A 25539-nucleotide genomic window follows, 5' to 3' on the forward strand; every position below is an offset into this window, starting at 1 on the left:
GCATGAGTTATGCAAATAGCCTGTGGGACTATTACATTGAACACTGAAGAGCGGTTTGACTCGAGAGACTCACACTTAATTGTTGGTGTAACTCTATTCCTTCCCTGCCCTGGAGGAAGCTTTGAGAGAACCCAGGGTCGGGCGAGGGAAGTCTTTCTGCATAAGGACGAGGGCAGCTTCCCTCTGAACGCCGGGCTGCACCTGGCCCGGCTTCCTGCAACGACAGACCCGGATGAAGGCTGCCGAGACGACCCTCTGCCCGGGCCGGTCACTCTCTCACTTCTTGCCCTTTCTTGACCCGGCCATGTCTTGCTCATTTTTAAGTTCAGGATGTATTACGTCCTCCAGAAGAGCTTTGTGGGAAGCCCTGGCAGAACTGGCAGTCGCCCCCTCCTCCTGCGTCCACGCTCGCTGTACTTCCGTCTACTGTGGTATGTCCACGTGCGCGGGGCTGCTCGACCGACTCCCCATCAGGTCTGCAAGAACTGCGTCTGGTTCATCTTTATACCCCTGACAACAGCTCAGCACCTGGCACGCAGCAGGCGTCCAGGTCTTCTCCCTACCCTACCCTCTTCTCCCCCAGCTTTGGATTCTAGAATAAACACACCGCAAAGTCAATATCACAGAGGTTCCCAATACCCTTATCCAGGCTACAGATGGAGGATCTCATTTTTAAAAAGAAGAGTCTTGTGTTCCAAAGGACAGTTTATTTAAAACAAAGGTGGCAATGTGTAGGAAGTAGGGAGAACAACAATTCTAACATAAAAGCACACAGGAAGCACCTCAAATTAAAAAAGGGGGGGATGCAGGGAGGAAGCTAGGTCTCATACATATACAAACTGCTGACCTCGACTGATTATTTACACCCAAACTTTATAAAATAGCATTTCAAGTCAGCATGTAAGCCAGTGTTATTAGTTTTTATTACAAAAAGTTAAAGCTACAAACTTCACATTTTTAAGTTGTACGTCAGCAACAGCATTGAAGCTTTTTCCAAGTTGGTTCGAGTGCAAGCTGGTGGAAGAGATTTTGTTTTCCCCAAACACAGAAAAGAACACGGGGTCTCAGTACAATGAATACAATGCCGATGAAAACACAGTGTGTGAGAAAGGGCTGGGGTGGGGGCCGAGGAGCAGCGATCTGTAGAGGCAACGTGGTATGCTGGGAAGGGCGCTGGAATCAGGATCAGAAGCCCGGCATCTGAATCCGAGCTCTGCCGTATTTTAGCTGCATGACCTGAGCAACAGACTTCGCCTCTCCGAGCCTCGGTTTCCTTATGTGTAAAATGAGGACCATAATACCTGGATCGCCCAGATTTAATAGATATAGGGCTACTCGGATGATCTATGGAGTGGGCTCTGGTGTTTTGTATCTTTCAGGGAATTTGTCCATTTTATTTATGTGGTTGAATATATTAGCATAAAGTTCATGACATTGTTCTTAGCCTTCTAATATCTGTAGGAGCTATAATGATGTCTCTTCTCTCATTTCTGGTATTGGTAAGAGCTACTGAAATTTAAGTGGTATAATAAATCTCTGGCATCTGGCAGGTGCTAAATAATTGTTTCCTGGATCAGAATAGGAGGTTCAAGGAGCCCAGGAGTCAAGGCTATCGCTCTTAAGTTGCTTCAGGGTATTGGTCCTAACTATCTACCTACCTACTGACCTAGCCAGCCAGCCCGTCCAACATTCATTCATCCATCTATCCATCCAGTTGGTGGCTGGAAGAAGGGACAAAGGAAAAAGAAAAATAGAAATCTGCTTCAAAATTACTCATGAGAAAGCAATCAAGGTATCCTTAGAGAATTTGAGATTTCTTAAAGATACAATTAGGTGTGGGTCATTGTTTCTTAAAAAGAGGGAAGAGGTGAGGGCCACAGAGCTCCCCGGGAGCTCGAGCCACAGATGCTGAAGCTCAGGGCTCAAGGAAAGCACGCTGACCTATCCTAAAGTTAGCGCTCACGGGGAAACAACTAGGACTTGCCCCTCTGCCTGTCCATCACTAGGAAACAAACACACTGTGTCAGGAGATGGACCTGGTCCAGAAACACTGACTTCTGGCCAGAGGGTCTGTCTAGCTAGACTGAGGAGCAGTGTTCCGTGCTGGGCCAGCATGGTGGGTGCACACATGCCTGGAACAGAACAGAATAAACTCAGGATCAAGATTCATGACCCAAGAATATTTATGGAGAAAAAGTGAAACCTTCTTTTACTTGGGTCTAGCTTAGGAAGGAAGAAATGGGCACTTCCCCTCCTGTCTGGCCAAGTGTGAAGTCCTTTCTAAAATGGAAGAGGCTGAGGCAGGCCTGTTTGCGGGCACAGCAGATGGTGAGGGGGATGCACGCTCCACGCTGAGGCTGGTGGGACTCACTGGCTGACAGACTGGACTACGAACTCAGCCGTTTCCCAACCCAGAACTGCCAGTGGGAGTTATTCTGTGCAAGAAAAGGTAGTCACTTCATTTTAAAGACTTGTGATTTTCCTTTTCCCTGTAAATACTGGTCCCACATGGTGATGGTAGGAATCCTGATTCTGCACTTACTGGCCATATGGCCTTGGGAAATACATTGCCTTTTTCTCTCTGAACTTAACTCCTTCATCTATGAAGTGGAGATAAAGTACTTAACTTATGGAGTTACTGTGAAGTTTGGATCTGACATCTATAAAAAGCCCACCCAGCTCAGTGCCTGGCATACACTAAGTGGTCAACGAATGCTAGCTGCCATTGATTCTTCTAGTAGGATCCTCTAAGTGTCCTCTGTTCTCTGTATCTGCCACATAACTGCCCAACTGGCCAAACCCTGCAGACCAACCACTGCCTCTTACATTTTTAAAAACTGGCTTGAATTGCAAAGAACAGAATCTGGCCAGAGAAAAGGAACATCCCCTGCCATTCCATTGATTCCCAGGTTTGAGAAGCAAAAGCAATTATGGAGTCAAATTACCTATCTTTAGGTGCAACTGAGTCAGAGCTCCCCCACCTGAGGGGAAGACACATTTAAAAATAGGCAGACATTTGCCTTTCCTGTCTCCTCTTTGCTGTGTGACTACACGCCATGTGGCCTCGAGCCAGTGCTGCAGAGGGATGGCTCAGTGCTGTGCTTTGTGAAGCCCTCTGAGCTGCCTGAGGCCCGAGATCGCCTGCGTGCTGCTGTCTGCCGTCCGGCAGGGGCTGCAGAGTCACGGACTGGCCGAGCCTGACCCACCTGGCTCCCCCTGCGGGTCCCATCCTAGCCAGTCATCCACTGACGAGACCAAGCACGAACAAGTTTCCCTTGGTAGTGTTCCCTGGGACAACTTAACCCAAACGGACACAGGTTTCTCCCCTTGGGGAAGGGAATGCTCAATCAGTGGCCCAGGAGCGAGGAGCTCTGGTCTCGTCCCAGCTCTTATTTCAATTTGCTTTGTGATTTGGTCACCCTGTCACTTCCCCTCTCTGGGCCTCAGTCAGGCCAGACGATGCTTGTGGTCCCTTCTAGTTCTGGGTTTCTGCAGGCCCGGACAGAGCCTCCTGGGGAACAGACCTCAGTCTGGTATTCATGTATCCTTTCCAGACCCCTCAGCAGTAAAATAAAAAAGAAAACAGTCACATATTGGAACGTGGTCACAAAAGCAATGCCCTCTACCCCCGTCTGTAAGGAACGCGGAGCAAAACGCCCCTGTGCAATGTCCACGTGAACAGTGAGAACTCCGAACACACTCTCCCTTCTGCGGACTGCACACAGCCCCATGTGTGTGAGACGTCCTGGCAGGCCCGTCCCTGCACTGGGTCGCGTCTCCTCTTAAGGCACTGGGCAGTATCTGTGCTGGGACTCTCGGCGGCTGGGAGAGTGCAGATGGACGGAAGGCATCGAAGCCACACGGGGCGGTTTGCAAAGAGGGTGCCAGGCTTCTCCTGGGACTCAAGAAGTAAACAAACTCTCAAGGCTTTCCCTCGGATGTGGTCCAGAGCTCCAGAAGCCAGAGATGACCCACACAAGGCTGAAACCATGGGGAAGACCTGGCCCAAACCTCATTTTTAATTGCAGCCCTGCAGAAGGGTGAGGGTGGGTCACGGGAGCTGAGGGAGCCCAACAGCCCCCTGGCATGCCCTGCCCTCTGCCCCCCAGTACCGTAATCTTACAGAAAAGAGGCCAACTGTTTACACCTGTACCTGTACAGAGATGCCACCACACTCGGTGGGGATCCAGTTATAATTTATATATATGTGCATATTTATATATCTTTAAAAAGTCTTCCAGAAAGAACAATCGAAAGCCATTGGGAGAAGAAAGACAAGACAACATGTAACACTTTCCCAGCTGTCACTCACCCTGGAGTCTCTGTTCCTGGGGTTTAAAACTCTGAGTTTAAAAGCGCCGATATGAATCCTTTGAAATAATAAAATGGACCAATTTCAATACATACACAAGGCAGCACGCTGACGGCAGGCAGCCCTTCCCACTGGCGCACTTCCTGAGTTCACGAAGGTGAAGGTGCTGTGGAGAAACGACGGGGCTGAAGTGCCGGCGAGCAGCCCGAGTTCACCGAAGGCCTGGCGGGCAGGCGGGCGGGCGGGCGCTCGGGCCGGGCCGCCTTCAGAAGTTTTGTTGCCGCCGCTTCTTAGCCTCAATGGCATCCAGGATTGGCTGCCTCTTGGACTGGTACTTCTGCCGGATCTCTTCAATCTCTTGCTCCATCATGGGGTCGAGGGCCAGGAGCCTCTTCTGAAGGTCCTCCACTGTCCAACTCTTAAGCTAGAAGAAGTGGAAAGTACGGTCATGACAAAGCCCAGGTCAGAGCAGAACTGCCAAGAAACTCAGCCTGTTCGAGCACCCAGAAGGGAAGGGTCTTCCCAGAGTCTGGGGTGGCGGTGGTTGGAAAGTGACAATTCTGAACGGCACGCCCCAAGCCTTTCGGAGACAATTTATCCCTGGACAAGTTCTAAGAGATTGACTCTGCCTTGACCAAGAACTTAACCAATAACACTTTCATCTCTCCTACCTTTTCAGCGAATTACATAGTGATGCATTGTTAGGGCATTAAAGTAACAGCCACTTGGTGTACGCAAAATAACGCTTGCCCCTAGTTCTTGTCCTACCCATGAGATGAGCCTCTGGATGGGGGCCGTGTCTCTATCTGGATCCCACATCAGGGAGAGTGGATGCGAACTGGGGATCAGACGCTGCTCCCCCGCCCCCCCAGTGTCTTAGGCACCGCCACAGTGATCACCATTAACACGCACCGGGGCTACTCGTACACCAGGCACCCCTCGGAGCGCTTCATACACAAGTGTCTCGAGAACAGAGACACACGCCTTGGGCAGGGAGTGGGAGGGATAGTTGGAAACCTCTGCGATTAAGTTTGCATCATCCAGGGGGAACAAAAGGACTTGATGTATAAACTAATAATAAAAGCCAGCACTTCTATAGTGCTTCCTATGTGCCAGACATTCCGTGCTCTATATACATCCACTCGTTTCATCCTCGCAACCCTATGATTTGCATATGTTATCCCCATGTTACAGATGAACAAGCCAAGGGAGAGGGCAGGCAAGTCCAGTGTCTCATGGCTAAAGTGGCACAATCAATATTCAGACCCAGGCGGGGAGGCTCCAGAGTTCATGCTCTTAACTGGTATCACAGAAGAGCAGTCTAGCAAAGCCCAGGTTTGAGAACCCACTCCATCTGTAGTTAAAACACGGCTCTGCCTCTTACAAATGCTTGGAGACTCTGGCAAGTGGCCTGTCCCTCCAGGCCGTCCTCCCCTATGGAAATGGGACAGCCATGCCTCATTGTGCTTATCAAAGAATTAAGGAGATCACGGCTGTCGAGACGCTGCCACAGTGCCTGGTGCACCGTGTGCCTGGAGACGGCGGTGCGTGTCACAGCCTCTCTTCACCAGAGCCCAGGAGCGCGCTCACGCTCCCCTTGTGTCTGCAGCTGTGGGGCCAGCGGTTCCACTGTCGTGCATATGGAGTGTCACTGAACCCAAGCGAGGCCGGTCCTGGCTGGCGGGGATGGGAATGAAAGCGCCCCCCCCCCCCGCCCCCCGCCCGTTGTCCACAGCAGGTGGTGATTAATTCGGTGAGCTTACAACCAGTCTAAGAGGTGCAGTGTTCCAAGAACTCAAAGGCTCACTCTAGTCTTCGGAGAGATTTATGGAATCACGGTGTCCCCCAGCCCCTTCCTGAGGCCTCAACAGGGAAGTGGTGTACGAAGGGAGTGAAGGAGCCTCTTTCTGTCTGCCCTTCCTTTCCAGGGTGGGGTGCGAGTGAGTGGGAAGGGCTACAGTGCCTCCCCGGGAATGGTTTAATGCCCTGTCGCCCCAGGAATTTGCCTTGGCCTGCTACAGGGCAGTGGTCTGAGAAGCAAGAAAAGCCTCACAGTTCAGGACGAAAGGCTCTTTGTGACATGGGAATGCAGAGCTGAGAGCGGGGGGGGGGGGATGCTGGAAAGCCATGCTCGTAAAACCGCATCTCATTTCCAGCCTGTGGTTTCAGACCAGCTGGAGGGTGTTCTGGGCCCAGGGACCCTCCGAAGAGCAATGCTCGCCTCATTTTTAGCCTTCTCAGTTCCTTCTCCAAAAAGAAACCGCCTCAAATCTAATACCGAGTGTTACTGGTAGTTAGGGTGTTAATAACTTTAGGATCCCAGATGGTTCGTCTATACCGGCTGAGCAACCCTGGACAAGTGACTTCACCTCTGAGCCTCAGCGTCCTCCTCTGGAGAAGAGACCCCAGTTCCACCATTCTCGGGCTCTCACGAGGATCAGGTGGGTTAATGCAGGTGACGTTCTCAGCACAGAGCGTCACACTGTATGCGTTTCACAGACAGGAAGCATTCCATAAATTGTAGCGTCACCAGTTACTAATAACTACTACTGTTGCTGTTATTACTACTGTTGTTGTTATTCTGAAAAGTCTCTAACGAGTCTCCCACAAACAAACCGTTCCTGTAATCTCTGATCCGAGCCAGAATTAAACAAGTAAAAAAGAAAACATTCCACTCTCTTTCGGGCTAACAATGCCTACGGGTCGGCATTTTCCCACATCTGTTAACTTATTTATAGTTTAACAAATATTTTTCACCCATCCATCCGTTAAATATGCACTGAACACCTCCCATGGGCCAGGCACTGCCCAAGGCACACAGGATAAAAAAAACCCCAAACCAAAAATCACCGCCCTTGTGAAGCTTACATTTTAGTGAGGCGAGACAGACACCTGAGAATGAACTCGGTAAATCGGAAGATTACTCTTACATGAGAGGGTGACAGGGGAAAGGAAAGAAAAACCACAGTGAAGGAAGGGGGGCTGGGAATCGGGAGACTCGGCTTCATCGTCCATCAGGACAAAGCGTCAACTACAGGACGAAGACATCAAGGTGAGGGGAGCGGCCCTGGCTTTCTGGCTTGTTTGGCAGGTTCGGACAAGCCCCTCCTGCCCCCCAGGCCTCCGTTTCCCCATGTGTAAGACAGCGCTGCCGAGATGACCTCAGGTCTTGTTAGACTCAGTGTTTCTCTCTGTAGGACCCTTGGACGGTGAGCATCAGAATCACCGGTTAAAGGCTGAAAGTCGTGAGCGACTCGATCACACACTCCGGGAGATGAGGATTCTGCTGGCTAAAGAAGCTACTCGAGTGTTTCTTGTAATTCCTCAAGTCTGATGAGCTTGATTCTACATCCTCCTTCTTGTTCTCCTCACAGCAAAACTCTCACGAAGTAATTCCTGCCTGTCTCTGGTCGAGGCTTCTAGGTATCCAGTTTCTATGCCGCCCTTCTGCCCTTGATCTAATCTGGAGGGAACAAGCGCCCCTGCTTGATCTCCGCCACCTTCAGACTAATTTAGCTGCCCTGAGGCTCTGGGCTTAAGTTACACCTGCCCCATTAGAACACAGCCAGCCCGTCACCGCTAATGCCTCAGTCACACTCCAGATATGGATTTTTCTGAAAACAAGCTCAGAGAATGGTTCCGTGGCGCCGAAAGCAGCATCTCACCTTCCTGGTCCTTGGTGGCGTAAATAAATTTCAAACGGATGTCTTGCCGTGGAGTAACGGGTCCTCCGGCTTTGCTAGCAGCTCTCTGACGGAGCAAACTCTCCCCGGCCGCGCAGGGAGCTCGCGCTGCTCACGGCAGCTGCAGGGGGGACCTCATGTGCCCCCTGGCATTGACACATCCTCTCTGCACCGTGACTCCCACACGCACGGCTCCAGAGCGGCGCTCTCCTCCAAACGCCAGGCTCGCACATCCCGGGGCAGATCCTTCTTCACGTGTCGGCCCCAGCTCAGCCCATGGAAATCCGGCACCTTAACCGGACCAAAACAGAACTCTCGAGTCCCGCTGCTCCCTCACCCCCAAACCTGTTCTCCTCACGTCCCGGTCTTCCCCATCTTAGGAGTGGTATCACCATCCTGCCAGGTGCACAGAATATTCCTGATTCTTCCTTCCCCTCCCCACCCCCAGCCCACATCCCGTCCTTCGATCTCATGTCTAAAACGCGGGCGTAACTCAAATCCAACCCCTGGGTCCAGGCCACTAGCATCTCACAGCAACAAGCATAATTAAAAATACAGAAACGAACACATCCCCCTATGTTTCCTGCTGCACTCAGCCTAAATTCCAACAACGCACCAGGCCACAGGGGCCCTCCATCTCTGGACCAATGTCCCCTCGAACTTTATCACCTACCACTCTCCCCTTGCTCAGGACCCTCTAGCCACCCTTTACTTCAAATCCTCAAACAAGCCACGCTTTTTCTGGCCTCGAGGGCTACACGGTGACTAGCCTTCTGTCTGGATGGCTTGTTCCCAGTTTTTCCTTATCCTTTAGGCCTTAGCTCCCAGGCCAAGTCCTCAGAGAATCTGAACAAGCCTTCCCTGAGCATCTTCTCTAGAAAGATTGCCTCCCCTCCATGCCTCGTTCTCTATCTCAGCCCCTAGTTTACTTCCTTCAAAATGATCGTGGCACCTTGTCATCAATCACTCTTATTTCTTTCCTTTTACTTGTTGTGTCTCTTCCTGGAATGAAAGTTCTATGAGGGCAGTGACTTTGTCTTGTTCACTACACTACACATTATACTGGTTGAGGGAATGAACACATTGCCCTTCGTTTCCAGTCCAATAATAATGGAAGCCAATGGAACCAAGGAGCAAGCTTCCCGAGCACCACCACGTGCAACAGGGCTCTGGGTGAGGTGCTGAGAGGACCAGGGAGTGAGTCCTGCCCTCAAAGAGCTTCTATTTCTCTCAACATTCTTTTGAAATCGAAGGAAGTCTCTGCTCCCTTGATTCCCATTTCTGTGTTTGATACTGACTGATAAGAAGCAGGTCTCTAACCCTGGCTTAGTCATCTCTCACAAGCATGTCCACTTTAATTTTTTATTCTGACAAAAAAGAACTACTACTTTGGGAAGAAGGAGATGATCAAAAGACGGCGACACGATCCTTCTGGACAAGACAAAATGCCAAGCCCAGAGCCACAGGCCCCTTCATGAAGGTGGGTTATGCTGAAGGGAAGAGACCAAGCACAGGGATTTTCTGCTCTCTTCCTGAGAGAGGTCACAGAAGGGAGGAGAAACTAAAATTCGCCTCTTAACCATGGCTATTTAGAATCCCCTGGCCACCTGGATGCAAATCAACACACCAGGCTTGCGTAAATGGACTTGGGCGGGCTCTGAATCGGACCGTGCTGGTGCCACGTGGCCACGCCCACTCGCTACTGTCTAACGAACACCATCACCTTCCGCCCCGTCTGCCATCTGGCCAGGGATGGCCGAGCGGGCAAAGCCCCAACATCTGTGCAGGTAAGACTGCTCTTCAAGGACGTGCTCTGCGGAGATGTGCTGTGTCCTCAGGCTGGACTTCAGCCTCACCTGTTCCGGCCGGACGCAATGCCGTCTCACTGCTGGGCTCTGCACTTAGACATGGAGGCAACACGGTCATTACCTGAGCGTATGCCATGCGTCCGGCACGGAGCTAAGCCGGTGTCTGCACAAACTAATCCATCTGATATCATTCTTGTCCTCCTTTTACAAATGAGGTCAACGAGGATAAGAGCGGGCAAGCAATTTGCCCGAAATGATACAGCAAGGAACCGGAAAAGACTGTTAACCACCACCCGCAAGGGCTTCTGGAAACTGGCCCGTGTTAGTGAAAAACATGGGAAGACCGGAAGAATTATAAATTCGGCTGACATTAAATACATCAGATGGCCCTCGATTTCAAAAATGCCACTGTGAGCGATGATTGGTGACTTCAGGCAAGTCACCTGACCTCTCTGGGATTGGGTTTCTTTATCTGTAAAATGGGGAGGACGCGGTCTACTTCGCTGCCTTTCCTCAAGTAAAACTACGCGAGGGCCTACTATGTGCCAGGCACTGCTGCTGAGGGGCCAATTCAAGTCTGCCAAACATGACTCAAACTGAATCGACCAACTTTGCCGGCAGCTCTACTGGGCCAGGAACACAGCGGGCAACATGAATGTAAAAGGCAGCCTGCGCTGGAGAAGCGGCGAGGTTCCCGGGCAAGGGCGCAGGCTCCGGGGCACATGGACCTGGGTCCTGTGGGAGCTCTGCCCTTGGGAGCGACCGCCTTAAATCCTTTACGGGAAATGGGGAAAATGTGTAAGTAATATAAACAGTAGCCCTGTTGCTGTAAGAACGGACCCTGATGAGCTCACAGTTCAGGACACATACCACACACACAGAGCGGCCTCTAGTGAACTCTGTGTGAGAAACCCCAAATGGATGAATCTGGCTTGTTTCCTCGGGGCCAGACCACAGCGAAATCTTCAGATTCCCAGCATTATGGATTCCCAGCACTATGAATACATGAATATATGAATACAGAAGGCTGATGGAAACTGGTTTCTTCTCAAATAGCCTTAGCAACTCTGAATCACACTGTGTCAAGCAGCCCAGAGATCCGGCTGACGTTTCATTACAAGTGATAACTCCCGGGAATGAGAGTGACAGTCAAGCCGTCTTGCAGGAGCAGAGTCAGGCTGACACGTTAAATGTCTAACAGAGCTTCATGCTACGCCGGCAACAAGCTCCAGAGTGAACAAACGGGTCTGGCCCGTATCCAAGGTACAGGGTTCAAAGTTCTGCTCCTCTGCTAGAAGCTCTCACCTCAGAAGTGTATTATATACAAATAGTGTCGTGCAATGTCCCCAAAAAACCATCCGAGAGACTTGCCAAAGTGTTTAAGGACAAGCTTCAATTCTGCACCCACTACACTCGCACGCTCATAATTCTGCATCCAGTATTACAACCAGGATTTCTCAAACACATCATCCCTTCTGGACAGGTGAGTCAGGCTGATGCCGTGTCACAAGTGATGTTTTTATAGTGGCCCAGAATGAGGAAAGAACACGCCTTTGGAATTTAGCAAAGCTACAAGGAAGCCTGAGAGAGTCGAATGACGCCACCGACATGCCATTCCATACCTTCAACGCCGGCCGCTAGGTCAGCAAAAGTGCGATGGAGAAAATGTACCAGCGTCAGTCAGAAGCATCTAGGGCCCTGATTTAGTTCTATCAGATACTTACCTTTCTTGATGTGAATCTGTCTCTATCTAGGTGTGGATTCTAGACCGGGGAGAGGGGACTCCTGTCAGATTCTCAGGGGATGCAGTTACCTCTGGGCAGATGAGTGAGAAGGTAGTCAAGCGAGCAGGCTGACAATCATTAACAGCTTGTGCGGGTGAAGTCAGCACGAGGCCGTTCAATTGCAACACGTCTTGCTGCTTAAATTAATCTTGTGAAAATTTTAATGGGAAATTTCCTCTGATTCAAATTACAGTCACGCCAAATTACGCTTCCATCGGCCCCTTGTAAAATCTTCCTAATGCAAAAGCTAGTACTAATCATGACTTCAATCCCACTTTGAGTTTATGATTACTTCAGATCAATCCATGGAACTGTTCTCAGAATTCCAACCAAAGAAAACGGGGTTGCATGTTTCAGGTATTTACCTAGAAGACCGGAATGAAACACAGACCTTACGCCTGAGTAAAACAAAGAAATTTGGCTCCAGGCAGCCTCCCGATGTAATGACACAAACTCTGAGGTGGGTCGGGAGAGGCTGCATCCAGGAGCCCCCCTCCCCCAGAGGCGCAGTGCACACCACCTGTGCGCGTGTGGACGAGGGATGCGATCTGATAAATGTATATGCAAAAGGACAAAAAGCAAAACTGCTTTTTTTAATAATGGGGTTTCACTATAATGCAAAGTTCATTACTTGCATATTGCTAGTTTTTTGTGATTTATCAAAAACTATCCTTCAATTTACAGGACAGAATTGATTTCTGAGGTAGTGCTTTTGCATGCTTAGAATTTACTCCAACTCTGTTCTGGCATGAACTTCCACAACTCACTCTGAAAACCACAATGCTCCTGGTTTTGTTGTTGTTTTGTTTTTGTTCTGTGAGTTTTATAACAGTCTTTGGCCAAAGGTAAAAAAAGTTTTGACCAGACCCAGATTTCCTCCCTACCATCGTGCCTCTGGCTTTCCACAGCAAGAGCCCATGAGGAACCTTCATACCCCGAACACTGAAGAATAATGGCTCTTAAGAGGCACTGCGTGGCTGCTACCCAGCAGGGTATCTTTAACTATAAAGAGGGGGGAGCACCTGTTCGCTGTCAGACACGTGTGCCAGGCCTGGCTAGGGCAGGAGTAGGGATGGTAGACGTGGGGGTGAGTACAGGTGTGTACGGGGCAGGAAGTATGCAGCAGGATCCCTGTACACTAGGCGTGGAGCTAAACGAGGTAGGTAAGTCATGAAAACAAGCTGAGCCATGGCCTTACTACGTGACTCATGACTGCTGTCATCAGAGCTACTTTTAATGGAGTGCTATGTGCTCAGCACTTCACATGCAATATTTCGTATAATCCTCAGAACAGCCCACGAAACAAGCAGTAGTCTCCCCCTTTACCGAGGCGGGAACTGAGGCTTAGAGAAATACAGGAATTTGCTCACGGCCCCAAAGCCAGTAAGGAAAGTGGTAGGGTTAGGCTAGGAGCCCTAGCACGTCTGACTGCAAAGCCCGAACCAACCTCGGGTCGAGGCAGCATGTGCTACAGGAGTTGAGAGAAGGAAGAATCCTCATGGTCAGTGTCTGAAAGACCTTGCCCTTTTTAAATATACATTCATAATGCAAAGAAGGAGCACTCACTCTAATTCAGAACAAAGTCTGAATTATAGATTATTTTTAAATGACAGCAAATCTTGTTATTTCAAAATCTATTGCACCTGAGATACAGGAGAGACTGATAAAATGAGGTTAAACGAGAGGACTTAGGAGCTCATCTGTCAATATGACCAATAGCTACTCAGAGTTCCTTCAGGCGCCCATATTGTTCACACCTCCACGCACCTGCGGACTATAATCCTGTCTTCAGTTTAGGGAATGCCATTCAACCTTCCAGTCCAGCCCAAGCTCTAACTCTTCCTTCTTTCCCTTCCCTAACGTGGGAGCTATTTAAGAGCACGAACTGCATCTGATATGTGTTCAGAGAGGCTAGCAGAAAAGATGTCTCAATAGGTATTTAATAAAGAAACATATTCCTAATCTTTATTTGAAAATGATATTGACTTTTTATTCTGTTCCCTCAAGAAGCTTTGGAAATACGTAATCAATAAATAAACCTAAAAGTATAATATACATTTGTTAAATACAATTACATCAATCACTCCAAACTGACCCACGCACGTCAAAATCAAAATGAACAGCACATCCAGTGTCATGACTGCAATAAAGCTACAAGGAAAAATGGACATAAAAATTCACTCTGCTCCTGGCTGCTTATGATAGCTCTTTAAGGAAAACTCTGTTTTAAGAGCAGCTCTACACTGGCTTATAAATTTCACACTGAAGGAAGCTAAACTGTGAGAGGAAAATTTTCAGGAGGTTAGTGAGCACCGAATCTAGAATAACGACAGACGTCTAGAGAAGGCGGAGTACGAGAACAGAGCAGAGTGTGGTGCTCCGGACAGCCGAGAGCACTACAGCGAGACAGCCAACCTACCATCACTCTCGTGAGGATATTAATCTTTCAGAAGATACGAAAACCTAAAACACAAACTGCGCCAGGCTGCTGACTGAATGTAGCTTAATAATTCAGGAAAAGAGCTAGCTCCTCACCTAAGAGTCCCTGCAAGCCGGGCCTCGGGACACTTTCTTGGGCTGGAAATTCCCAAGATAACAAACAGGCCAGGCCTTTTCCTCTCATCTTGCCAAATAAAGAAGCCCAAAGAATCCCAAGCAAAATGAAAGCTAAAATACAAATTGATCTCACTTCGTTTAATAAAGGCATTCTTGAAAGGTATCTCAGACTAAAGAAGGTCCAATATAAATACACCGAAAGAACAGAATGTTTACAGAAAACTGGTTGAGAAGGCATCAAAGCTCTCTGAGTAAGATACTTTGCAGGCCTCGATTTTTACAATTTGGGCTTTCTGATGTGGGAAACCTTGTCAGTGAATAGCGCTTAATTTCTGGAAAGTATATAAAACCCCTGCAAGCCCTACTGCTGGGTACTCCCATGTAATGAATATCTAAATACCCAAGAAGAAATATTCTCTCAATATTCTTCAAGAAAAAAAAGAATTCTGCAACAAGAGCAGACTAGTTCTACCTACAAAGCATGTACCAATCCTTCTGTAATGACCGTTGAGTCTTGGGGACCTGAGCCCCCTGCAGTGTCAGAAACATAAATAAGGTCAGAGCAGTAGCGTGTGTGTGTGTGTGTGTGTGTGCGTGCGCACAAGACTTTCAATTCTGCCAAAACCACACAACTGCTAAATAGGAATTTGTATCATTTTTTCTTTTATTTTTCTGATTTAAGACTGTCTACAAAAGATGGCTTTATTCCTTATTCTATAAAAGCATTAATATGTATATGTTCTTGGTATTTTGAGATGGCCCTTTATTCTTTTCAACAAGTATTTAATTGGGTGTGGCTAATCAAATGTGCTTTAACTTATGCCACGATAATACTTTCCGCATGTGTAAAAATTCACAAACCAGAAAAAATTCTTTGTAAAGACCATGTGTCCTAGTTTTTTGGTTCAGAAAGGACGGCCACCATATTCCTAGTATTAGTTCATCTAAGCTTGGAGTTAAAAACACTAAGCGTTTTTAAGAAAACAACACTTAGCTCTCTGGTACAAAACTTCCTTTAAAATTTGTATCCTGAATGTTTTCTATAATGAGTCAGCATCACGAAGAAAGAAACTGCCTCCAGCCTGAGGTCTGACACAAAACTTTCAATCTATCATGACCAAGAGGGGGGAGAACAGTGATAATATCACGATGTGTGTGGTAATACACCATGATGAATATGAGATTTATATGTGTCTCTACACCTATTCTTTGTAAGTTCTAATTTTCATAAACCCTTGTCCTCTCGTGAAGTGTCTGAATAGCACAAACGTATGGGTAGTACTGCTTTTGATGTGATGGTATTTCTCTTAAAAAGAACAGGAAGAATGTATCAGTTATCAGTGTATTGCCTCTCAGCTCTGAATGTGATAAATGCTCTGAGGTGAACGATGGCACTTTAAGCACTTCTCCTTTGAAGTATGTGTGACATTAAGTTTTCTCAGCAGAGAGGCTGGAGGGCCAGTGCTGGGAGGAAGAGGCTCTCCTCAGTCTCCAGCACAGGGGCTGGTAGTATGGATGTGAGGACAGTTGAAGTGTGGCCCAGTGACAGCCCAGAACCTGGCTTCTCTGAGCCCTTGAAGCCTTGGCTTGGAAATAACCTTCGGCAGCCGTGTGGACATGGACACCAGAGCCCCAACTTGGCTCCCAGGCTCTGAAGGCCTCCTGCCCCCCACCAGCACCCAGAGCTCCTTTGCTCACCTATGTGTCTGGCGGCTGATCAGCTCCTCCTCACCCGTACTGCAGAGGGGGGTCTGTGGCTGGTCCAGAAGCCCTGGGCCAGCTCTGGTCTGGCCAAACCTGCAAACTCCCCTGCTGTGCCACGGGCTAAACTCTGCTTTCTCCACTGAGGCGGGAATGTCTGGTAGTTTGTCCTCCCTTGGGCGCGCTCGCTCAGCCCTAGGGAACCACACAGAGTTTCCCTAGATCTTACAGTTATTCTTTTATCGGAGGCAATGATTCCCTGTATTAAACTGCCCCCGTTTAACTTACTTTGTGGTTTCTGTCTCCCGACTGGCCCCAGACTGCCACAGGGAGGAAGGGCAGAAGTGAGTACACGTGAGCACATGCCTGCCCACTAATGGAAAAACTTCCAAAATGCCAAACCCCAAATAAAAATTTTAATGTAAAAAATGCCCAGACAACCTCAAATCCAGAATAGTCTAGTGTATTTACAGCCCAAGTGCAGAATTAAAAGACTCTGACTTGCTCCCACAGAAAACTGTACTGACCACCCTGTGTCAACGGACAGACACACTGCGGTACAGCCACACAAGGACGGCAATCGAAGGGAACCAGTCCGTATACAGCGACAACACGGATGGACCTCGCAGCACCAGCAGCAGCAGCAGCATGCTAACCGGACGGGCCAAACACAAAAGGCGATATTCTGCATGAGTCCATTCACATGGCATCGTAGGAAAGGAGACATCGGGACAAGACCCGGACCATGAGGGAAATTTTCAAGGTGATGGAGACGTTCTAGACATTATGGTGGTGTTTATATAACTCTATCCATCTGTCAAAACTCATCAAACTGTTTATGGTATGTATATGAAACCTCAATAAACCTGACTTTACAAAACAAAAAACTATGTATCAAAACCTGTGGAAGGTATTTAAAGTAATACTTAAAGGGACTTTTATAGCCTTATATGCAGATATTAGAAGAGAGAGATGACTGACAATTGACAAACTTAACTGTCCAACTAAAGAAGGAAAAACACCCAGAATAAACCCACAGAAAGCAGATAAAGGTAAGAACATAAATTCATGAATTCTAAAGCCAATGCTGCACGGCAAGGATCAATAAAACCAAAAGGCGGTTCTTCCAAATGACCAAAAAAAAAAAAAGAAAGAAAGAAAGAAAACCCCTGATGGTCTGATTTTTAAAAAAGAAGAAGAAACAAATACTGGGAATGAAAAGCAAGTTGGAATTACAGATACTGCAAATTTTAACATCTAAAACTTTACGCTAAAAAATTTTTAAACTTAGATGAAATCAAGATTTCTAGGGGGAAAAAGAAAAAAAAAAGCAACTAGATGAATAAAACCATAAAGACCATGGACTAAGAAATCTGGGCCACGAGGACAAAGGCGGAGGGGCCGACTGCTCATCATGTACACGGAAATGAAAGAGCCGCACAAGATGAAACGACCTTCGCCAACAGGTGCAACCATGACATCTCTGCGCAAAGGTGCTTCCTTGTAAGCACGACAAGCATGTTCCTTCCCAGAACTTGCAGTTCTGGCCGCAAGGCAAGCACGGAGATGCTTCCCAGACCCTCTCCTAGGAAAGAAGGGGAGCGCTCCAGGGGCCAGAGATACTATTTGTATGCCTACCTCCCTTCCTTGGAATGCTAGCACCGCTCTTCCCCTTGAGCCGAGAAAGCCTGAAGGAAGGAAGGCCAGGGGGGCCGGCAGCGCTGCCACAGCTGCCCAACAGACAGCGCGGGATTTAGGACCTCGCCATGTAATGACGACAGGAACGATAACCGTTAACAGTAATTTAAGCCAGCGCTTGAAAACATATTTACTAACCATTATTAACTGGCCACTACATTAAGCACTCTTCCCATATTATAATCTCATTTGATCGTAATTAAATCTACAGCTATAATTATTCACCCGTTCTGAACACGGGGAATTTGAGGTTTGCAGGATTCCGTAATCCGACGTGACCCAGTCAGCAAGGGGCAGGGACCAAAACCGAATCCGGTTCTGTCGGACCCTAGTCTGAACTCTTAATGGAGCATCACCCAATAGCTATTACTGGTCAGGTGCTTTTCCCGTCATAGTCTGGATTAGAGAGAGAATAAAGCACGAAGCTACCATCAAAGCAGCACTGAATACACAGAATACCCAAGATGTCCTTTCTTGCCTTGGTAACAAGGAGTTAGCATAAGACTGGCAAGGTTTACTAAAGTCAAGTCACCATAATACTGAGTGGTTAAAAGCAAGAGACTTTCTTGCTTTCTCTACCTGTAAACTGGAAGAGCCAGATAACCCCAACTGGGGTTGTAAAAGTCTCTGTGAGAAACAATCAAGATAAACACATGGGTAGAAGTTCCCTGGGGACCAATCTTGGGCACAGTGTAAAAAACACAGTACCCTCAGGCAGAGCTCTGCAGCAGTCGTCTGGACTACTTCGGAACCGTGGAACCCTGCTCCTCCAAGAAATGACCAGACCTGGTCAAGAAAACGCTGGATGTGCCTCTTGGTGGAGACACAGCAGGACTGGCACACGCGCCCGGGAAGGACCCGCCATTCTCGGACTGAGACGGTGTCGGAACAGCTTACTGAGACGTGCTGGCTCCGAGACGTAGACCACTTGTCACCTGTGCTTCTAGTGAAGCCACGGGGAGGCGAGCTCAGGGCTGAAGGTGCCAAGAGATTGTGCATGGATCTCAGGATCCAATTCTGATCTTCCACCCTAAGCCACCGACATCTCAATCTTCTTTTCACTGTTCCTACTACCACTACCAAAACTTGCCAAATCCACGGTCTGCACTCTGGCTCACCATGTGGTTGAGATAAAAATCACCCTATATTTTAACAGCAGAGAATAAATGGCCATGAAGGAGGAGCTTTAAAGAAACAAGCTGCCAAGTGGCCACAGATCAAGCAGCCTCACAGCCAAACAAAGGAAATGAAAAACAGTGTCAAGCTCACACCGGCTAATACCACTGAAGCAGCCTCCTGGGGTCACAAACCACCAGCATTTAGGTCTTGTGCTCAGTGCCGTTTCAATAACTTGAGTTTAAAACTAAGCTCAAATCAGCCAGCGCGATTCACCAGCAGAACCTGGCTGCTGTGACTTGAGACAAAGACGACATTCATTGGCCATGTGCTTTCTCAGAAAGCGTATCTAAACAGCAGGTCTCCTTGGCAATGCTGGATACATACGTCTTTTTCAGACTGCTGTTCTTGGCTGGTTTTCTGAAAGTAAAAAGTACAAGATCTCATTATATTCCCAAGTACAAATGAATTCAGCCTTAACATACTTTAAACCCAGCTTTACAGGAAAAATGAGAAATTTGAAACAAAAATAGTATAACCTGTCAAGAACGATTTAGGATAGTCCTCTTACCAGCAACTGCTCGGTATGATTACCCAGTAAAGACCCATTAACATGCAACTGGTGTTTACCCTGGCCAGCTCCGGGACATCCACACAGCACTGCAGAGTAGGAGGCCACACTGTAGTTATGGTCTCCATTCAACTTTCCTCCAGCACACGATTATCAAAAGAAACTCACAAAAAAAAAAAAAGATGAAAAAGCAAACAGGTACGGAGATACTCCAGAACAGAAAGACAAGAGTCTGAGGGCACAGGGTCTCATGTTTCAAATGCTGCCTGAATTCACACACTCAACAGACCAACCACAAAACACGAAGCCTCAACTCCTACGCCTGTCACTTGACAGCAAGAAACCCAGGCTTCACAAGGGAGAGTAACCTAAAAGCAACCTAATTCTAACCCAAAAGTTCCAAATACCAAATGCCAAATAAAAGGAGAATGATTATGTCAACAAAATAATACAATGTGAGGGACTATATCATGCAATCATCAAAAGTGATGATTTTATAAGTGTTTTTAATGATCGGAGAAAAAGTTTAAGATACGTTAAGAGAAAACAACATCAAGATACCGTATTATGCATCTAGTATGATCTCAGCTATGAAGAACAACATACAAGTATAAAAACCCGGAAGCAGCTAGGTTAGAATGTAAACTGACTCTTGCTGGGGGTTGTGGGAGCACAGGAGAAATTTTCTTCCCTAAGCTTTTCTTTAATTTCTAAACTTTCTGTAAGAGGCATGTATTCTTTTTACGCTACGAGGGGGAACAAAAGAGCACCGCAGCATCTCAGGAGGGCAAAGCAACACTAAAACAGATGACGAAAAATAACACCGAGTGCTTCCTGCGGGCCCCACACTGTCCTAAGTGCTCTGTACGCGTTATCTCACATGATGCTCACAGCCGTCCTACCACAGACACAGGTGTGACTTTTCCCCATTTTTGACAGGTACGGAAACTGAGTTAGCCGGTGACATAACAGGTGCAAAGATGGGATATGAAGCCTGAATGAATGACTCTGGTGGTTTCAACCACTCTGTATCCTGCCTGTCAGCCACAATCGCACGATCTGCCTCCCTGCCTGCAACCTGAACCTAACATTAAGCATCGATGATAAAATCTACTTTAAAAGAAATAATAATTTAGGAGAATATGACTACAAAAGAGGAAGCTGCCCAGTTACTAAGATACTCAAGTAAATTTGTAAACTACTGAAAGCCCCTCTAATGAAAGCTCTAAAGAGAATCCATGTGCTAGAGCGACCCATCACTGTAGGGAAAATACACCAGCACAACAAATCCAGCCCACGGCTAAACGCCACAGTACAAGAGAAAGCTGGGACCATCTGTCAAAGAAAGACTTCTGATATCTAGTCATCAGACTGCCAAGGGAAAAAAAGCATTTGAAAGATACAATTAGTAGGACTTGAACAAAGAGGATCTGAATTTGCCCTTTCCTCCAAAAAACTCCTCAGCAACAAGAGGCATTGACCACTGGAGGCTAGAGAATAGAAAGAAATGTAGGAGAAACTTAAGTATTGTACTTGATGCCAAATTATATAAGCTTGCAACCAGGTCAGGAGGACCCCTGACTCTTTTCTCAGTCCAACACTGAAGGCGTTGTGGTTAGAAGTAATCAATTTTGCTTGGCAAAAGAGCATCAAGACACAGAAGTACTCTGGATCAAATTCTGTAGAATCAGCCTATTTCAGACACATTAAAGTGAATGCCAAAACCAATATGGTGTTCTGTTCACAGCTCCTTTCTAGAAGTTTTAACAGCAGAAAAATACTGAAACTCAGAGTTTTAAATGGAAAATTTCTACCTATAAAACCAGACACTTTTAGATACTAGAAGCCATCAAGATTTGGTCATTCCAGATTTACCATGTATATTAAAAATCGTTGGTTGTTAGGAAAACTGGCTAGCTGATTAGAAAAATATGACGGTGGATTGCTACCTTACTCTTTACATCAACACAGACTGCAAACAATAAACGGGGAAAAAGAAAAAAAGTATACATTCTAAAACAAAATGAGGGTTAACATTTTTATAATCGTGGGATGTGAGAAACTTCTAAAATGGCATAAAATTCCAGAAGCCACAAAGGAAAAGCTGCTAAATCAAAATACACAAAATTTTAAATATCTGAACAGTTAGATACCATCCAGTTTTTTAAAAACTGGGAAAATCCGGATTTTGTGCACGCACCCTAGTGTTTACAGCAGCATTATCAACAATAGCCAAGTTATGGAAAGAGCCCAAGTGTCCATCGACTGACGAATGAAGAGGCAGTATGCGCATGTGTATACACACACACACGTATACACGCATACACATGTATGTAGATATACACACACATATACATATATATACACATACACAATGGAATATTACTAAGCCATCGAAAAACTGAAATCTTGCCATTTGCAGCCACGTGGATGGAACTAGAGTGTACTACGCTATGCAAAATAAGTCAGTCAGAGAAAGACAAATACCATATGATTTCACTCCTATGTGGAATTTAAGAAACAAAACAAATGAACATAGGGGGAAGAAAAGAGAGGCAAACCAAGAAACTGATTCTTAACTACAGAGAACAAACTGAGGGCTCCTGGAGGGGAAGTGGCGGGTGGGGTTGGGGGAAATAGAGGACAGCGATTAAGGAGCACTTGTGATGAGCACTGGCTGCTGTACGGAAGTGGTGATGAGTCCCTAAATTTTATACCTGAAACTAATATTACACTGTATGGTAGCTAACTGGAATTTAAATAAAAATTTGCAAAAAGAAAGAAAAAATAAAAACTGGGAAAATATCTTTACCATGTATGTTAAAAGGCCTATAACCTTACTTTGAAATTAATAAGGAAAATAAGAATTCTATTAATAATTACACAAATAACATAAACTGGCACTTCAGACACTAAAAACACAGGGAAATCTGATAATATGTATCATAATTTCAAATTTATAAATGGTTTGGTCCAAGCATTCTACTTGCAGAAATTAATTCTAAGGCCATGCATATCATACAAAGATGTTTATTAAAGCAATGTTTAATATGAGAAAGCTGGAGACCCCCTAAATGTCCGTGATTTGGGGATTAGTTAAATCAGAGGTCACAAAAGCAAATGTTTTCAGGGGACGGCACAGGAAATAAAGATAGCTCAACAGGCCAGATATGAAACAGCAAGCAGGAAGTGGTACGCTCTGTGGTGAACCGGAGCGCTCCCACCCACTTCACGGATTCAAATGGTAAACACGTGTGTGCCCGGCCAGACTGGCGCTCCCTTGCCAGGCCCCCAGCCAGCCAGGGCTGGATGTCTAATCACGGTCAGGGGGCAAGTACTGCCGCCTGGGACAACTCTGAGCACAGCCGGGGAGGCTCCCCTTCCTGGAAGGGTGCCTGTCGCACCGGAGCAGCTCCGAGAGGTCACTGAGACGGCCTCACTGCCATCAGAAAGCTGACAAGGCATCTGCTCTCACGCTGAGCTCTCCTCGGGGCTACCTACGAGTCATCCAGCCTTGTCCCACAGGCCCGGGGGCGCAGAGAAGGGAAGGGGAAGGACGGGGCAGGACGGGGAGGGGGGCGGCAGCCAGGGAGTAAAGACAAGGCCTTCTGTGAGGTCTTCATTTTCCACAGGAACGAAACAGATGGAAGGAGAGGTGGTGAGAGAACAGGGGTGAACACGAGCAGCACACACCTTCTTATATAAGGTACAGAGATCCCCACCTAGCGATCTCTCACCAGGAACTCAAGCACTCCTTCTGAAAATGCTCCCACAAAGTGCCGAATTCAGGGGACCACTGTCAGACACTCCTTCAGCAACAAACCTCTGGGCAGCGGCTGCCTTCACCGGCCACCCTGGCACAGAGAAGAATCGCCACAGATAATGTGATGGGTGACATATGGTCTTTTAGCACAAGCTCTGGACTCAGGCCAGGAACCAGTTTAAATAAATGCTAGAATGGGCAGTTTATCATGCCAGCCGCACTTCACAAGGGGCAAACATCCGCGAGGATCTGGAGTGGTACATCTCTTCACAGTGTGTGAGGTGTGTGAGGGTGACTTTGTGCTGGGTCCTGCCGTATCTGGGAATAAGAGCCCCCGCGAGAGGACGGCAGATTTCCTGACTCCATGTGAAACACCACTCCCTGAAGATTCTTTCAACTCCAAAAGAGACACATCAAACGGAGAAGAGATTAGCAGTTGCCAAGAGTTAGGAAATGCAGTGCGGACGGTGTGCCTCTCGAAGCCCACGGGAGTGTTCCCCGTGGCGATGGAAGCGTGCTTTATCTTGATGGATCGATGTCCATATCCTGGTTGCGGCTGTGCACTGTAATTTTGTGAGACGTTACCAGGGCAGAAACCGGGTAAAGAGTACAGAGGACCTGTACATATTATTTCTTATAACTGTATGTGAACCTACAATTATCTCAAAATTTAAAAAGTTTAGTTACAAAAAGGAATATAAATAAGATTTTTGAAAAGATACATCCATGCCTGAAGGCTACAAAATCCTAGAATAGTATTTAATGTGTACAGGATTTTCCTAAATAAAGAGGAAATGGAGAGGACTGGTGGATCTGTAAAGGGGATCGGAGTTCGCCCCTCTCCTCCAGCAGCTGGCCCCCTTCTGCTCCTATATCATGTGCAATATGCAAACCAGCGTTTAAAGAGGAGCGCTTGCAGGTGTGAGCTCCCAGGTACGGCTCTCTGTGTCTCTCTGGTCTCTCTGTGGGTCTCTCTTTTTCTCTGATCCTCTCTCTTTCAGACACACACACACACACACACTCGAGCTATTTTATGTTAACAACAGCACTATCAGAATTAAAACCGTTTTGAGAAAGAACATCAGTGTGGGAACGTTCTAGGTCTTACAGCTTCCCGGCAGGCACAGAAGGGAAGCAATCTGATCAGAGAACACGCAAAACGTCTGTTTGAATCAGTGTGTTTGATATTTAAACCCTGTGACTACTGAAGTCACAACAGAATTAGGCAAATCTTAGGTCTGAAATAAACACTTCAAAGCAAACAAGGAAGTGGGAGCCCCTAGAGCAGGGCCCGCAACAAAACCATGAAGTAAGCTGGGGCCTGGCCCCCACCCCTGTTTTGGGCAGCCCACACCGTTACCTTTAACTCTTGCCCTGGCGGTTCATCTCTCCCACCCAAGCATTACACGTCTGAGTAAGACTTACTGAATGCCCGCTGTGTGCCAGGCACTCTGCTAAGCCCTTTAAAAGCATTTTCTAATTTAATCTTCGCAATAACCCAGACGTAAATAGGATTAGTATCTTCCTTGTAGGTTAAGTGACTTGCCTAGGGTTCCGTACCCATGAACAGCGAAGCCAGCACTGAACCCGGGTCTACCTGGCTCTAGGTCAGGATGTTACACTGCCTCCTACGCTCATTTGCTCATTTTGGTCTCGGGGCATCCGAAGCGCCTCCCTGCGTTTTAAAAGGAAGCCCCCTGTGGAGGCTGAGCATCTTTTATACGCTTCACAGAGGCTTTCTCTTCCAGGCTTAAATAACCCCCGTGACAGGTGTGCATTACCTCCATTTTAAAGATTACCAGACAAAGACTGAGAGAGTTTGAGGGCCCTTAAAGACTTTCAGTCTCACCTTTATTTAGCAGATGAAGAAACAAGAGCCCCAGAAAGATTAGGTAGCTGGCTTAAGGACACAAAGCCAGTTTCTGTCCGAGCTCAGATCTGACTCTCAATGCATGGCTCCCTTTAACCACATCTAAGCTGTTGCTCTGAAAGGAACCAACATATAAATAATAGAGGAGCACTGCCAGGCACTTTGCTAAATGCCTTTCATGCCTGATCCGACTGTAATCTAGGGGATTCCCAACACTGCACCTCCTATCAGTGTTTTCTACCGACCTTACCGAAGAAGCAGCAAAAAATTTAAATTGCACATCAACCCAATTTATAAGCTAACTAACATGTTCCTATACACACGAATGAATGGCTGTTGCAAAAATATATATATATGAAAAGATTTGGAAAGCTTTTCAAATAACACACCATGGTTTCAAACAAAATAATCAAAGAACACACTGAGAGCACCTGTGTGCCAGGCTAGTTCTGGGCACGTCAGGGAAAGAAAATGTGGAGCCTCTGAATTAGACAAATGCTCACCACCAGTGCAAACACAACACTTCTCACATAAGTTGTGTTATGCTGAGAAAGATAATGGTCTTATCATCAGAAAATCTGGATTTAAAAACCCTAGCGCCATCACTTAATGACCTAGAGTCTCTGAGCCTCACTGTCAAGTGCGTGGGAATAAAATCAACTGTGTGAGGATTCTGT

At 47.1% G+C, this 25539-nt stretch overlaps 1 protein-coding gene across 2 annotated transcripts in view; it reads right to left on the minus strand.

Moving 5' to 3' along the window:
* Positions 1–692: 692 nt before the first annotated feature.
* The window catches only part of STK4 (serine/threonine kinase 4), an 86737-nt gene continuing 61890 nt past the window's right edge, over positions 693–25539 (minus strand). Inside the window, exon 11 of one of the 2 annotated variants that reach the window (XM_026503598.4) lies at positions 693–4736. In XM_026503598.4, the coding sequence (XP_026359383.1) occupies positions 4578–4736 (159 nt within the window). In that variant the 3' untranslated portion in view covers positions 693–4577. Of the gene's footprint in view, positions 4737–8469; positions 19079–25539 lie in introns of those variants that run through there. The other variant, XM_026503602.4, reaches the window with a different exon arrangement.

The sequence above is a fragment of the Ursus arctos genome, unplaced genomic scaffold, assembly GCF_023065955.2.
Source record: "Ursus arctos isolate Adak ecotype North America unplaced genomic scaffold, UrsArc2.0 scaffold_16, whole genome shotgun sequence".
NCBI lineage: Eukaryota > Metazoa > Chordata > Mammalia > Carnivora > Ursidae > Ursus > Ursus arctos.